This window comes from Loxodonta africana, chromosome 7, assembly GCF_030014295.1.
Source record: "Loxodonta africana isolate mLoxAfr1 chromosome 7, mLoxAfr1.hap2, whole genome shotgun sequence".
In the NCBI taxonomy this organism is placed as follows: Eukaryota; Metazoa; Chordata; class Mammalia; order Proboscidea; family Elephantidae; genus Loxodonta; species Loxodonta africana.
In genome coordinates, this window is record NC_087348.1 from 94,482,411 (window position 1) to 94,496,456 (window position 14,046).

The window sequence follows — 14,046 nt, forward strand, 5'->3', positions numbered from 1 at the left end:
TTTACGCCTCCGGATTCATCTATGGATCTCAGCCTGGATCCCTGGGGGCACACCCTTATAATACCTGGGGGTGCTTTGGTTCTGGAAGGAGCTGCCTCTGGCCCTGGTGGGGCTTGGCCCCATTTGGTCTCATGCAGGCTACCCCCACTTGGCAGGGTGAGGGGGTCTTCCCTTCCCTGCCCACCTCCTGCTGTCCAGTTTGTCTACTCGGTGGACGCCCACTGCCCACACTCAAGACACCTGCTCGGAAGCTGTTGCTGACCGTGCAGGCAGGCCCCCTACTTCTCTCCACGGCCCCGCGTCCACCCTGTGTCGGCCTCAGCACTTTGCCTGTGTGCCTGCCTCTCCCAACAGACTGGGAGCCTCTTGAGGGCATGAGCCGTGTCTGATTCGTCAGGGTCTCAGTACTCAGCCCAGGGCTGGGCACAGAGCAGCCCACAGTGATAAGGAATTCATTCTTTGGAGGCAATCAGACCTGGATTTGAGTTCTGGTGTATTAGTCTTCTAGCACTGCCATAACAAAGAACCATAAAGTGGGTGGCTTAAAACAACAAATATATTTTTTATTGTACTTTAGATGAAGGTTTACAGAGCAAACTAGTTTCTCACACAATACGCATATTGTTTTATGACATTGGCTAACAACCCCATGATGCGTCAACACTCTTTCTTCTTGCCCTTGGGTTCCCTATTACCAGCTTTCCTGCCCCCTCCTGCTTTCTAGTCCTTGCCTCTGGGCTGTGCCCTTTAGTCTCGTTTTGTTTTATGAACCTGTCTGATCTTTGGCTGAAGGGTGAAACTCGGGAGTGACTTCATTACTGAGCTAAAAGGGTGTCCGGGGGCCATACTCTTGGGGTCTCTCCAGTCTCTGTCAGGTCAGTAAGTCTGGTCGTTTTTTTGAAAACAACAATTTTATTGTCTCACAGTTCTAGAGGCTAGAAGTCTGAAATCAGGGTGTTGGCAGGGTCATGCTCTCTCCAAAGGCTGTAGGGGAAGATCCTTTCTTCTCTCCCAGTTCTGGCACCCCCAGGTATTCTTTGATTTATGGCAACATAACTCCAATCTGCCTCTGTCTTCATGTGGCCATCTTCCCCCTGTGTCTCTCTGAGTTTCTCCTCTTTTTATAAGGACACCAGTCATTTTGGAGTAGGACCCACCCTACTTTGTTATGCCAGGACCCGCCCTACTCCAGTAAAGGAGCTCTGGTGGTACGGTGGTTAAAGCTCTCAGCTGCTAACTGAAAGGTCGCCGGTTCGAATCCACCAGATGCTCCACCAGGAAAGATGTGGCAGTCAGCGCCTGTAAAGATAGCAGCCTTGGAAACCCTTTGAGGCAATTCCACTGTCCTGTAGGGTTGCTGTGAGTCAGAATCGACTTGATGGCAATGGGTTTGGTTTGGGTTTTCTACTCCAGTACGACTTCATCTTAACTTACCTAATAACATCTTGAAAGATTTCAAAGAAGGTTGCATTCATAGGAACCAAGGATTAGGATTTCAACATATCTTTTGGGGGGATACAATTCAACCCATAACACCTGGCTTCCCATTTTCTAGCTGTGTGACCCTGGAAAAGTTACTTTCCCTCTCTGAGCCTCAGTTTTCTCATCTGTAAAACAGGGATGGATAATAGTAATCTACTCACAGGGTTGAAGTGAGAATTAAATGAGAAAACCCATGGCATGTGGTACCCGGCAATTTCAAAATGCTCATAAATAATAGTTAACATTAGAGTCCCAATCAGCACCTATTAATTTATTCATTCCATCAAGCACCCTCTTTGCGCTAGGTGCTGGGTGTATAGCAGTGGCCGAGACTGATGGGTCCCTGCTCTCAGACAGCTGACAGTTCCAGTGATAGTGACAGATGTTGAACACCACATCACACAGTAATTGTATTTGGGATGAAGGTGCCATGAGATTAGCGGACAGAGGACCTGGCCTAGTTTGAAGAGTCAGGGAGGACTTCCTGGAGGAGGAGGAAGGGACCCTAAAGGATGAGTAGGAGCTAGCTGGGTGAAGAGGAAGAGGAAGAGCAGGTATGAAGTTCTGACCAGGGAAAGAACCTAGAGCAGGGAGCAGGGGATAGAGGCTGGGGTAGGACAAAGTAGAGAAATGAGGCTGGGGAGGTGCGGGTTAGGGCCAGAGCACATTAAGGGTTTGGATCCTATTTTCCAGAGCCACGAGATGATCACATTGCTTGTCTGAAAGATCACCCTGCTGTTGTCAGGGACGGAGAGGAGCAAGGGCAGATGTAGTAGCCGGAAGCTGTTATAGTGTCGGGGCGAGGCGATGGAGGTTGGGTCAGGGTGGTGCCAGTGGATGGAGGAGAAGAGATGAGTTTCAGAAGAATGTGGGAGTTAGGGTGGGCCCGACTGGGTGGAGAGAAGGAAGGGAGGAGGCCAGTGTGCTGCCGGCTTCAGGCTTGAGTCAGACGGGGTGGGTGGTTGCTCTGTTCAACTGGCTGGGGACTGGTGATGGATGTGGATACATCTCTGAGGGAGGAAGATACAGAGGGAGGCGTGAGAAAGCTCATAGAATCTTAGAGTGATAGAGTTAGAGAAGCCTGGGGAATCCTATAACCACTGCCGAGCTGGGGAAACTGAAACCCAGAGGTGAGAAGGATCTGCTCCAGGTTCCAGGTTGGTTCATGGCAGAGACAAGAATTGAATCCAGTATTCCTCTCCATTTTGATTCCCCAGAGGCTTGTACTCCCATTTCCTCAGGAAGCCAGACCTGCCTCTCAATATGTCTCCTTCCTGTCTCCCCTCCCTGTCCAGGTCATCCCAGACTGGAAGGAGCAGGAGTGGGACCCTGAGAAGCCCAGTGCCTACGCGGGCATCTTCCATTTCCACTTCTGGCGCTTCGGGGAGTGGGTGGATGTGGTCATTGATGACCGACTGCCCACGGTCAACAACCAGCTCATCTACTGCCACTCCAGCTCCCTCAATGAGTTCTGGTGTGCCCTGGTAGAGAAGGCCTATGCCAAGTAGGTATTGGTGCTGGGGGGGTGGGTGGGTGGGCAGTGCTGCTGATGGGCTCAGTATGCATACTCCTTTAGCCAGGGCTCCCAGGCCCAGAAAGATGAGGGGCTGGTGCAAAGACATACAGTGGGCTCAGAGTCTGGGCACCAAGGGCACAGCCAGCTGACCCCTGCTGCATGGGGCAGAGGCCTGGACTGAAGGCCCTCTGAGTAAAAAAAAAAAAGTAGATGGTATCAAATCCCCACAACCAATGCATGAGGGGAGGCCTTGTGACTTCCGTTTACAGATGAGAAGACTGAGGCTCAGACAGGTGGGTGTCCCGCAGGTAGCCAGGGGGCCAAGCAAGTGCTCACAATCAGGTTTGTGCTTCTTTCCCAAAGATCCAAGCTGCCAACCCCCACTGGAACCCTTTGAGTCTACTCAGAGGTAACTCTGAGCTTGGGCCTCAGCTGTGGAAGGTGGACCACATGGCTACACTTCCTGCTTACTGGGCCTCCTGTCATCTACCCATCCATCAGTCTACCTGCCCGATTGTCTACCTGTCTGCCATCTATTCTCACTTTGCTGACCCCTCTCCTGCTCTGTGCCAGACCCTGTTCTCCAGTGCCCATCACAGAGCCTGGCACAGAGTGGGCATGAGCAAAGGTTGGCTGAGCTGTGGACAGCTCCAGGCAGAGTGGTCTGCCCAGGCCCCTGAAGGGCGGGGGAAGGCCTGGGACAGGAGGGCCCATGGGAGCGAAGACCAGCCCAGTTGGCTTCATGGAAACCATATCCCATTCCTCCTCCCAGGCTCATCTGTCCATCTTCTTTGGGAAAATGTGTGTGTGTGTGTGCACACGTGAAAAGAAAAGGTAAAACAAAATTAGAAACTCCCAGCATCAAAAACAAACCAAGAAAAACATTGTTGGCTGGTTTAATCTCAGGAAAGTAAAACCCGCCCCCTGGTGGCCACTGACTTTTCATGGTCCCTGGTGCAGCGCCTCTTCTATCTCTCTGGGTCAGCTGATGCCCGGTGGAGTTGTGTGTTTTTTTGTTTTTTAAATTATATTTTATTTATTTATATATATTTTTACAAATATGTCTTTTATATTGAATATAATTTAATATATTGTGGTTAAGTGCTACAGCTGCTAACCAAAGGGTCGGCAGTTTGAATCTGTCAGGCGCTTCTTGGAAACTCTATGGGGCAGTTCTACTCTGTCCTATAGGGCCGCTATGAGTCGGAATTGACTTGATGGCACTGGGTTTGGTTTTTTGGTTTATTGTGTTTATTTACTTTTTAAATTATAAAACGAATACTTATCTGTTATAGCAAATTCGGAAAATATAGAAAAACATGAAGAAGGTAATCACTGTCTTCCATACTTCTGCATATTCTTCCAGTCCCTTCCCTGTTTTGGGCCATCTGAGTTCATCGGGGTCCTCAATTCATGACCAGCATCACCACTCTCCACCCAAGGCCCCAGCCCTGCTCTTTATCTCTATTTCCTCCTTTTGCACCCTGTGCCTCTTCTCCACCCCTCCCCGACCACTGTCAACTCCGTTAAGATCTTTGATGCATCTTTTTGTTTGCAGGTGACCTTGCAAAACCTGTATTTTTGTTTTGTGTGCATACGTTTTTAATTCACAAAAATAGATTGGGTTCTGTAGCCCATTTTGCTTCTTACATTTACATTCAGCAGTATACCTTGAAGACGCCAACCTGTTTCCTACTTGCTTAAACAAGACGACACAGCTGTGTCCCCAGCTGCCAGCATGTTATTGTCTTGAGGTGCTGTCCAGTCAATTCTGACTCCTAGTGATCCCATGTGACAGAGTAGAATTGCCCCATACAGTTTCCTAGAAGGTGATCTTTACAGGAGCAGATCCCTAGGTCTTCCTCCCGAGGAGTTGCTGGGTGGGTTAGCAGCTGAGCGCTTAATCATTGTGCCACCAAGGCTCTTTAATGTTGTGCATAGCAGATGTTTAATACATATTTTCAAAAATGAATCTTTAAGGTAGTTGGAATCCTACTGTATTTCTTTTGTGAACATAACAACCAGGCACTATTAGCCTTTTCATAGGACTCTTACAGTGCTTTCCCGATGGCTGCATGACGTTCCAGAGTATAGAAGCAGTGGTATTTTTTAAAACAATTCCCTGTTGTTAAATATCTAGGCTATTTCCACTTTTACATTGTTATAAATGATGCTACTTATTCAGAATTGATGGGTCAAAAGAAATCTGAGTTTTTAATGCTTGTGAAAAGAATTGCTAGATTGTTGGATGACTGATTTTTGAAGATGGGGCCACTAAGGCTGAGGGGAATTTGAGCAATAAAATGGTGTGGCTCAGCGGGACAGATGTTGACCTGGGAGTCAGAGATCTCGGTTCTAGTGTCGGCTCTGCTGTGACCTGCTGTGTGGCCTTGGGCAATTTGCTTGACCTCTCTGAGTCAAAAATCTTCCCTATAAGGTGAAGGTCTTAGACGGGCTGAGGGGCATGAGCTAGGAGTTCTTTTCATGTTGCTCCCCAGGCTGGCAGGCTGTTACCAGGCTCTGGATGGAGGCAACACAGCTGATGCACTGGTAGACTTCACAGGTGGCGTTTCTGAGCCCATCGACCTGACCGAGGATGACTTCGCCAATGATGAGGCCAAGAGGAACGAGCTCTTCGAGCGCATGTTGAAGGTGCACAGCCGGGGAGGCCTCATCAGTGCCTCCATCAAGGTGAGTGGCCTCAGAGGCATCCCTCCCCTTCACCAACCTTGACTGGGGTGGGAGGTGGCTGTCTCACCCCAGGCTGAGCCCAGCCCCAAGTTGGCTCATAAATCCAGACACTTGGCCCCCGCCCTGACCCCTTATGCTGTGAAATCCCATCCCCACACCGTTTGGCCAACACCCTCCTTTTCCAGCCCTGTTGCACTGGGGTGATGGGTGTCTGCTCATCTGAGGGTCCCTCAATCAAGGTTTGAGGCATCGGAAACCAAGGGGCAGCTGAGAGAAGGGAGGGAGTCCCTTCTGCAGGCCAGCACAGGGCTGGGTCCTTCATGAAGGTCATTGTAGCTCATTAATTGCCATGTTTGGGATGATAAAGCTGGGGCTCAGTGAAGGCAGAATTTGAACCCAGGTCTGGCTGACCCAGTGGTGTGTTGATAAACCAGCTCTAGGGGTAAAAAAGCCCTGATTTGTAGCATTTACTGATTTCTGTGGGGTAAGTGCTTCCACCATGGTTGATATCAAGCTACCAGCCAGCTCGCAAAATTCCTGGGTATTCACCTTACTTATCTAAGTAAGTGCAAGCTGGCTCCAACACACCACTGGGCTGACCCCACTGCAGGTACCTTCCTTTACCAGAACGCTGCCCTGTGACGGGCTTGTAAAGGGCTGAGAATGCTGAGCAGTCCCCAGTCAGAGGAGCAAGGCCTCACCTTTGTGTGGAGCTGCAGTTCCCTTCCTGTACTGTAGAGGGTGGTGTTCTTGCCAGGCCCACCTTTGGGTTCCAGCCCAGCCCTGCCTTCTGAGTACCTGTGTCCTCCTGCAGGCAGTGACAGCGGCTGACATGGAGGCCCGCCTGGCGTGCGGCCTGGTGAAGGGCCATGCATATGCCATCACCGATGTGCGGAAAGTGCGCCTGGGCCACGGCCTGCTGGCCTTCTTCAAGTCGGAGAAGCTAGACATGATCCGCCTGCGCAACCCTTGGGGCGAGCGGGAGTGGAATGGGCCCTGGAGTGACACGTGAGGCCCAGGGTGGGGAGGTGGTACAGGCGCAGGGCACACTCTAGACTGGTGGGCCCCATGGTGGGCCCCAGTACGAGGGCTTGCTTAGAATGAGTGGGCTTCCTGGAGGAGGTGACACCAGGGCTGGGCCTTGAAGGATTTGTGGGAGGAAGATGTTAGGAAGAGAGAAAGGTGATTTACTTTGGAGTGGGTGTGTGGTGATGGATTCAGCATGCGCAGAGGCCTGGAGATGGGGATGAGCTCTATTCCTGTAGGGAACTTAGAGACCTGCCCGGAAAGTGAGTGGGGGAGGGAAGGAGGAAGGGAGGCAATGAGGGATATGTGAATGGGTGTGATGTTCTGTGCTCAGCCCAAGGCCCTGGATGAGGCTAGGAGAGGAGGGAGCCCAGGCCCTCTCCAATGGGGGTCATGTCCCCCTCACCCCCTGCCTACATGGTGGTTGCCCATGGTTACCTGGGGGAGTGGGCAGATGGGGTTTCTCTGAGGGACAGGGCATGGCCCTGTGCCCTAGACCACACCCACACACAGATGAAGGTGTGGGCTGAGCTGTCTCTGGTACCTCCTCACCCTTGCCAGGGTGGTCCTGGTAGGGCCCCTCCTCTTACCCGCTCCCTCTCCTCCCCTGGCCCTTGCATCCCAGATCAGAGGAGTGGCAGAAAGTGAGCAAGAGTGAGCGGGAGAAGATGGGCATGACCGTGCGGGATGATGGCGAGTTCTGGTGAGTGTGCTGGTCCTGGGTGTCCAGCCTGAGGGAGGAGCCTCCTGTGGGCCTAGCAGGGAAGCCCCCAGAGGGAGCACCACATGGGGAATTGGGAGCCAGAGCCCTAGCAAATGCTCCATCACCAACTTACTGTGTGGCCTTGGATAAGTCACACCATGTCTCTGAGTCTTAGCTTCCTCCTCTGTAAAATGAGTTGGGCAGTGATGGACCCATTCATCCCCCATAGTCTTCTCTGTCCCTTCTCTGGCCCAGAGCTGAACCCTTGACGAGTAGGCCAGGATGCCAGCAGGTAGGGAATTGACCAGAGGGCAAGGGCACACTGGGCAGCCTGATACTTGGGGTGAAGGTAGGAAAGAAGAGAAGGCCTCATAGAGGAGATACTTCCTGAACCGAGACGTAGGGTACAGGATAGCCCCTGGATGGGCAAGGAGAGAGACCCATTCCAGAGGTGAGAGAGCACATGTGGGTTTGGGAGGGGGTGCATGGATGGGGAGTGGGCTCAGAAGTTGGCAGCAGCTTGGATTGAAGAACCTGATAGTCATTCCTGCATTCACTCATTCCTGTATTTATTCAGCCTGCATTCACTGCTGCATTCATTTGTTCATTTCTGCATTCATTCATTCCTGTATTCATTCAGCCTTCACTGAGGCTCAGTGTCAGTCTTCAGGAACAGAAAATATGGTGACTTCTGGAGGGGCACGAGACACCCTATGTGTACTGGATGCCATGGGGGCCCTGCAAATTCCCACAACCCAGGGAAGACCCAGGATCAAATGATAGTGACCCTGGCACCCCAGTTAGGAGCCCTTCCAAAGGCATCAGGGGAGCCATCCAGGCCCTCTGGCTCTGGCCTCCTGTGAGCAGCATCGCTTTGTCCAGTTTGGTTTAAGGATCAGTTGAATTAGAACATAGCAGTAGAAAGCCCTTGTCTTGCTGTACATATGCTCAACAACAACAAAATAAAAGAAGGCCCTTGTCTGTGGAAAGGGCTTCTTCCTGAGTCCTTCCTCATATATATTTGCTCTTAATCGACTCCCCCTTCCCCCACCCAGGCAGTGACAGGTACACAGCATGCAGTGACCATAATGACACCCTGGCCCACTCCAGTATGTCTACCAAGGGGCTCCCACCCATCAACTTCTTCCAGCTCACAACAGCTGTGGAAGATAGTGGATGGAAACACACTTAATAACATTAGTTATTAATGCTATTAATAATTATAACAACCAGCCTTTGCCAAGCACATTCCATCTGTCGGAAGTGGCACTAATGCTTCTATTCAATTACTTAATTCCTGCACTAATTCCGTGTGGGAGGCAGTTGTTGTGAGATGCATCCTCATTTTACAAAGGAGGAAACTGAGGCCAAGAGAGGCTGAGGGTCTGTGTGACGGTATGTCCACGCTCGCTGCTCTGTGTGAGCTCTGGTTTAGAGCATGTAGAACGAGCGAAGGGTGGGCTGGGGTGACCTGCTCTGCTCAGCTCCTTCCCGCGCCCAGGATGACCTTTGAGGATGTGTGCCGATACTTCACCGACATCATCAAGTGCCGCCTGATCAACACGTCCCACCTGAGCATCCACAAGACGTGGGAGGAGGCCCAGCTGCGCGGCACCTGGACAAAGCACGAGGACCCACAGCTGAACCGCAGCGGGGGCTGCATCAACCACAGGAACACCTTCTTTCAGAACCCACAGGTGGGTGTTCTTGGGGACCCTACCTCCCAAGTCCTTGAGCAGCTGCGTGGGCCCTTGCTGCTATCCTGCCACCATCTCCTGCATGACCTTGGCACATCCCTGTCCCTCCTTGGGCCGTCTGTGCAGTGGGTGTTGGATGAGCGCATCGATCCCATCTGTGTGGTCGTGTAGCCTCCAACCCCATGATCTGGCTTTCAGATGGTAAAAAAAAATGGGGAAACTGAGGCTCAAAGGGACTAATGAGTATCTTATCCAGAACTACATGACTATCTAGAGGCTGAGCTGGAATCTCAAACCCCTTTTTCCACGTCGGCACAATACTGCTCCTTCTTGGGGAACTTGATCAGGCTGGGCTCCCCCACAGGGACCTCTCCCCTGCAGTTTCCTTGGTCATGACCCATGGCAGCTGCTTAGTCCTCAGCCCGAATGGGGACAGCTGGTTGGTGTGCCTTTATTGAGCATCAGTTGTGTGCCAGCACAGAGCTAAGCACCCATCATCTCATTGAACCCTCACAGCTCTCATGAGGCGTAGGAACTGTTAGGCTCATAGAAGGAACTGGGGCTCAGAGAGGGGGTATGATTTGCCCCGGAAGTGGCTCATCTAAGGTCTGGCTCTGGAGTCCCAGCTTCCAGAAGCCCGTAAGCCCATCTTCACGGTGGCCTCACTATAGTGTCTCTCTTTCCTATGCCGTGCCTGCAGTACATCTTCGATATCAAGAAACCAGAGGATGAGGTACTAATCTGCATCCAGCAGCGGCCGAGGCGGTCCACCCGCCGGGAGGGCAAGGGTGAGAACCTGGCCATTGGATTCAACGTCTACAAGGTGAGGCCAGCTGGGATCTGCTCTGGGTGAGGAAAGTGAGGGGGCTGGAGTTTGGGCTACCCAGGCCTGGAGGGGAACACTCTAGAGCATCATAGACACTGACGTCACCCCAGCACTCTCTACTGCATTGACTGAAACCATGGGGATGCTGTGATGTGGGCCCACAGAGGAGCCTGCATCTGGCTTCTTTGGGAGCTCTCAGCCTGATTTCTTTCTGCCCCAAACCTGCAGGCCTGAGTTGCTTGGTGAATGAGGAAGGGGAGGATTGCTTGTGGCCAGAGTAGTTCCTGGGAGGTCCTGGGTATCAGATGGGCTCCCTGGCTTCCCCCTTCTCCAAGGTCTCTCTGTGCTCCTGAAGCCACATGAAGCCCCATTGCAGGCCTTGCTGGGCACAAGGGTGGGGCGTTCCTGGGTGGAGCCAGGAAGGCTCACCACTGGCCAGTCCCCCTGGCCTGGGACCTGAAGCCTTCCACATGTTGTGGCGGCCAGCATGTGGTGAAGTCCTGGCATAGCAGGACACCATATGCCACTCTGACACCAGACTTCTAATGAAATCGTGTGAATGTGCCTGGTGCCTGGCCCATGTTGAGTTCCTGGCATTTGATGTTTCCCATCATGTCCCGACAATTTGTTCACATCAGTATGCTGGAACATTCATTGTGTTCTGACATGTTGTGACACTTTGTTGTGACTTTGATGTTTCATGACCTTCAGTAATGTGACTATAGAGTATCGGGGCACTTATTTTTGGGATTGTCTAGAATGTCCAGATAGCAAGTGATGTCATTTCACAGATACATGCTGTGACTTGGGCAGATCATGATGTTTGGTTCTGTTATGACACTTGGGAACCCCATGGACATTGTCACCAGAGGGATTCTTATCTCCTCTTTTTAAAAAACATCTTTATTGAGACATAATTCACCAATTTAATGTGTACAATTCAGTGGCTTTTAATATATTCAGAGTTGTGCAACCATCACAGTGAATTTTAGGACAGTTTCATCACCTCAGAAAGAAACCCTGTGCCTCTTAGCCATTACCATCCAGTCTCCCTATTCTTCTTCCCCCAAAGTCCTAGGCAACCACTAACCTACTTTCAGTCTTTGTAGATTTCCCTATCCTGAACATGTCATAAAAATGGACTTATCACCCTTTGCTTGATGGTGAGAGAGAAAAGTGGGATGGATTGAGGTGGAGCAGGGTGGGGCTCTGTGTGGCCCAGCCCTCTCCTCTCTCGGCAGGTGGAAGAGAACCGCCAGTACCGCATGCACAGCCTTCAGCATCAGGCCGCCAGCTCCATCTACATCAACTCACGCAGTGTCTTCCTGCGTACTGACCAGCCTGAGGGCCGCTATGTCATCATCCCCACCACCTTCGAGCCAGGCCACACGGGCGAGTTCCTGCTCCGGGTCTTCACTGATGTGCCCTCCAACTGCCAGTGCGTGGGGCCTGGTTTGGGGCCAGGGTTGGTTAGGGGCACAGCACACACTGGGCTGACCTGGAATCCGCAGCCCAGAGATGCTCAGAGTCTGCCCAAGATGTGGAGCCCAGGCCTCCAGCCTCCCTGGGCTGATACCCGTGCCATCTCATTCCTTTCCCTTCTTCTGGCCCCCATCCCAGCCTGCCTTGGCCAGGACTAGGAGTAGCCTCTCATGTGTGCACAGCACTTTGCAAAGAAGCTTTCACTTCATTTAATTTCATCTTCTCTACACCCCTGAGCAGGAGGCCCTATCACTCCAATTTATGGACCAGCATTCAGGATCAAGGTTAAGGGAGTTGTCCAAGGCCATGCAGCTGGTGGTCAAGTCAGACTATGCCACCCAGCCTGACTCCAGGGCAGAGAGCTTTTCACCACAATCCCCTGTCCCATGGTAGTAGGCTCTCAGGTTCAGTGGACTGCTGAAACCATCTCCATCCCTGCTGGGGTGCCAACCTTGTGGGTCTAACGCTGCCCTTCCATGTGGTATGCAGCCCAGATGCTGTGTGCCTGGAAGGACAGGTCGGGCCCTGCTTACACTTCAAAGCTGGGAGGCAGTTTGTGGTATGATGGAGCCTGATGGGCCTGTCTGGGCAAGTCCCTTCACCTGGGTCAGCCTGATGCTTCCTAATCTGTAAAGTGGGCATAATCATAGTTAGCTATCTCCCAGGGCTTTGTGAAGGTTAGAAATAATACTTGTAACACCCCAACAGAGGGCTTGGTGCATAGTATGTACTCAGTAAGTTGCTTTTCTCTTGGGGGAGAATGGGCTACACTTGGGTAGGGATAGAGCAGTAGGAAGCCCAAGGGGACTGCCTGTGGGGATTTGCCCAGGGTGTGAGACATCTGCACTAAATACTGCTCCTCTCCTCACTCTGCTTCTGAACCCCCTCCTCACCTCCCTCTTCCTGACTCCTCTCCATCACCCCTACCTGTCCCAGGGAGCTGCGCCTGGACAAGCCCCCGCATTCCTGCTGGAGCTCCCTGTGTGGCTACCCCCAGCTCATGACACAGGTGCATGTTCTGGGGGCTTTTGGCCTCACAGACTCCCCGACAGGTGAGCTCACCCTGGCCTAGGCCCAGAAAGCCCCTGGCCCTCCTGCCCTGGGAGGTTGTTCCCAGGCCCTCCCCTCCAACTGCAGGGACCCAGCCCTCCGGAGCTCGCTTGCACTCACTCATTAATTCAACAAACCATTCCTGACGTCCACCCGGGCCCAGCCACTACCCCCTGCTCTCAGGGAGCTCCAATCTGGCAGGGGAGTTAGATACGGGAACAGATACCTGGGAGGAGTGCTCAGGGGAGGGTTCCTGGAAGTGTTGGCCATTTTCCAGGTCGAGGAGTTATTAGCTGGTGAGATGGGGAAGGGAAGTAGGACCTCTGGGCAAAGGGAACAGCACAAATAAAGGCTTGGAGGCCAAAGATGACCATTGTGCCCCATCCTGCCAGTCCCGTTGTCTCTGGAAGTTAGGAGACCTTGAGATGGGCCAGACTCTGGTCTCCACTTCTCCTGAACACCTGAGCCCAGGGAGGCATCTCACCTCCCAAACATCCATTCCGCCTGGGCCATGTTCCAACCCCCACCCTCACGCCATTTCCCACACCTGCTCTAGGGGCTAACTCTTACGTGATCATCAAGTGTGAGGGGGACAAAGTCCGTTCCACTGTGCAGAAAGGCACCTCAAAGCCTGAGTATAATGTGAAAGGCGTCTTCTACCGCAAGAAGCCAGGCCAGCCCATCACTGTCCAGGTGAGCTCACCTGTTCCTAGGGTCCCTCCTGGGCCCCAGCCTGAGGCGTCCCCCCTCAGAGGGGTAGAGCCCAGATGGAAGAGCCTTTGACAGAGACCCAGGAACACCAGGTTCGGGTTCTCACTCTGCCCCCGACTCACTGTGTAGCCTTGGGAATTCACTTGCCTACCCCTCCCCCCCAGGGCCCCAGAGTCCCCATGTGTAAGGTGGGTGAATGGATTAACCAAACTCTGGATTGGTGTGATTCAGAGGCCCAGTGGGGTCAGCCTGTAAGGGAATGAATGGGACTAAGCAGACTCTGGATTGGTGTCATTCAGAGGCCCAGCGGGGTCAGCCTGTAAGGGGGATGAATGGGACTGAGCAGACTGTGGAGTGGTGTGATTCTGAGTCCCAGCAGGGTCAGTCTCCTCGCTGAGGACAGCAGTCATGCCTGCTGACCTTGCACAAAAGCCTTGGTAGTTGTTCCTCAAATTCCCCTGTAGGTGGGCCCATCTGGATAAGTTGCACTGAAGACAGTGTGTGGTGTGGCCGTTTCCTAAGGGCCTTGAACAGAGAATCAGAAGGCCAGGGTCCTTCCTCTCTCAGACCCAGGTGGTCTGTGGACAATGATCCTGAGCTCGTTAGCGGGAAGCCCGCTATCCCCTGGGCCCAGGCCAGCATCTCTGGGTGAGAAACCATCTGTAAACAAACACTCAGGTACCCCACGGGAGCTGCTGTAGATTTTCCAAGTTTTCTTAACACTGAGTTCCACTGGATCAAATAACAGACCCATAAATGTCGGGGCTGGAAGGGCCCTTAGAGGGCAGTTGATCCAGTCCTCATTAAAAATGGGGACAGTAGGGCAAGGGACATACCACTTGTTCACAGTCACCCAAGGTCA

The 14,046-nt window shown here is 52.4% G+C and overlaps 1 protein-coding gene across 1 annotated transcript in view; it reads left to right on the top strand.

The window, feature by feature from the left end:
- The window catches only part of CAPN5 (calpain 5), a 58,260-nt gene that overhangs the window by 41,594 nt on the left and 2,620 nt on the right, over positions 1-14,046 (top strand). Inside the window, exons 4-12 of the mRNA XM_003420025.4 lie at positions 2,778-2,986; positions 5,497-5,689; positions 6,504-6,697; positions 7,341-7,418; positions 8,920-9,115; positions 9,816-9,938; positions 11,183-11,379; positions 12,360-12,475; positions 13,030-13,166. Coding sequence (XP_003420073.1) covers positions 2,778-2,986; positions 5,497-5,689; positions 6,504-6,697; positions 7,341-7,418; positions 8,920-9,115; positions 9,816-9,938; positions 11,183-11,379; positions 12,360-12,475; positions 13,030-13,166 — 1,443 coding nt within the window. The remainder of the gene's footprint in view (positions 1-2,777; positions 2,987-5,496; positions 5,690-6,503; positions 6,698-7,340; positions 7,419-8,919; positions 9,116-9,815; positions 9,939-11,182; positions 11,380-12,359; positions 12,476-13,029; positions 13,167-14,046) is intronic.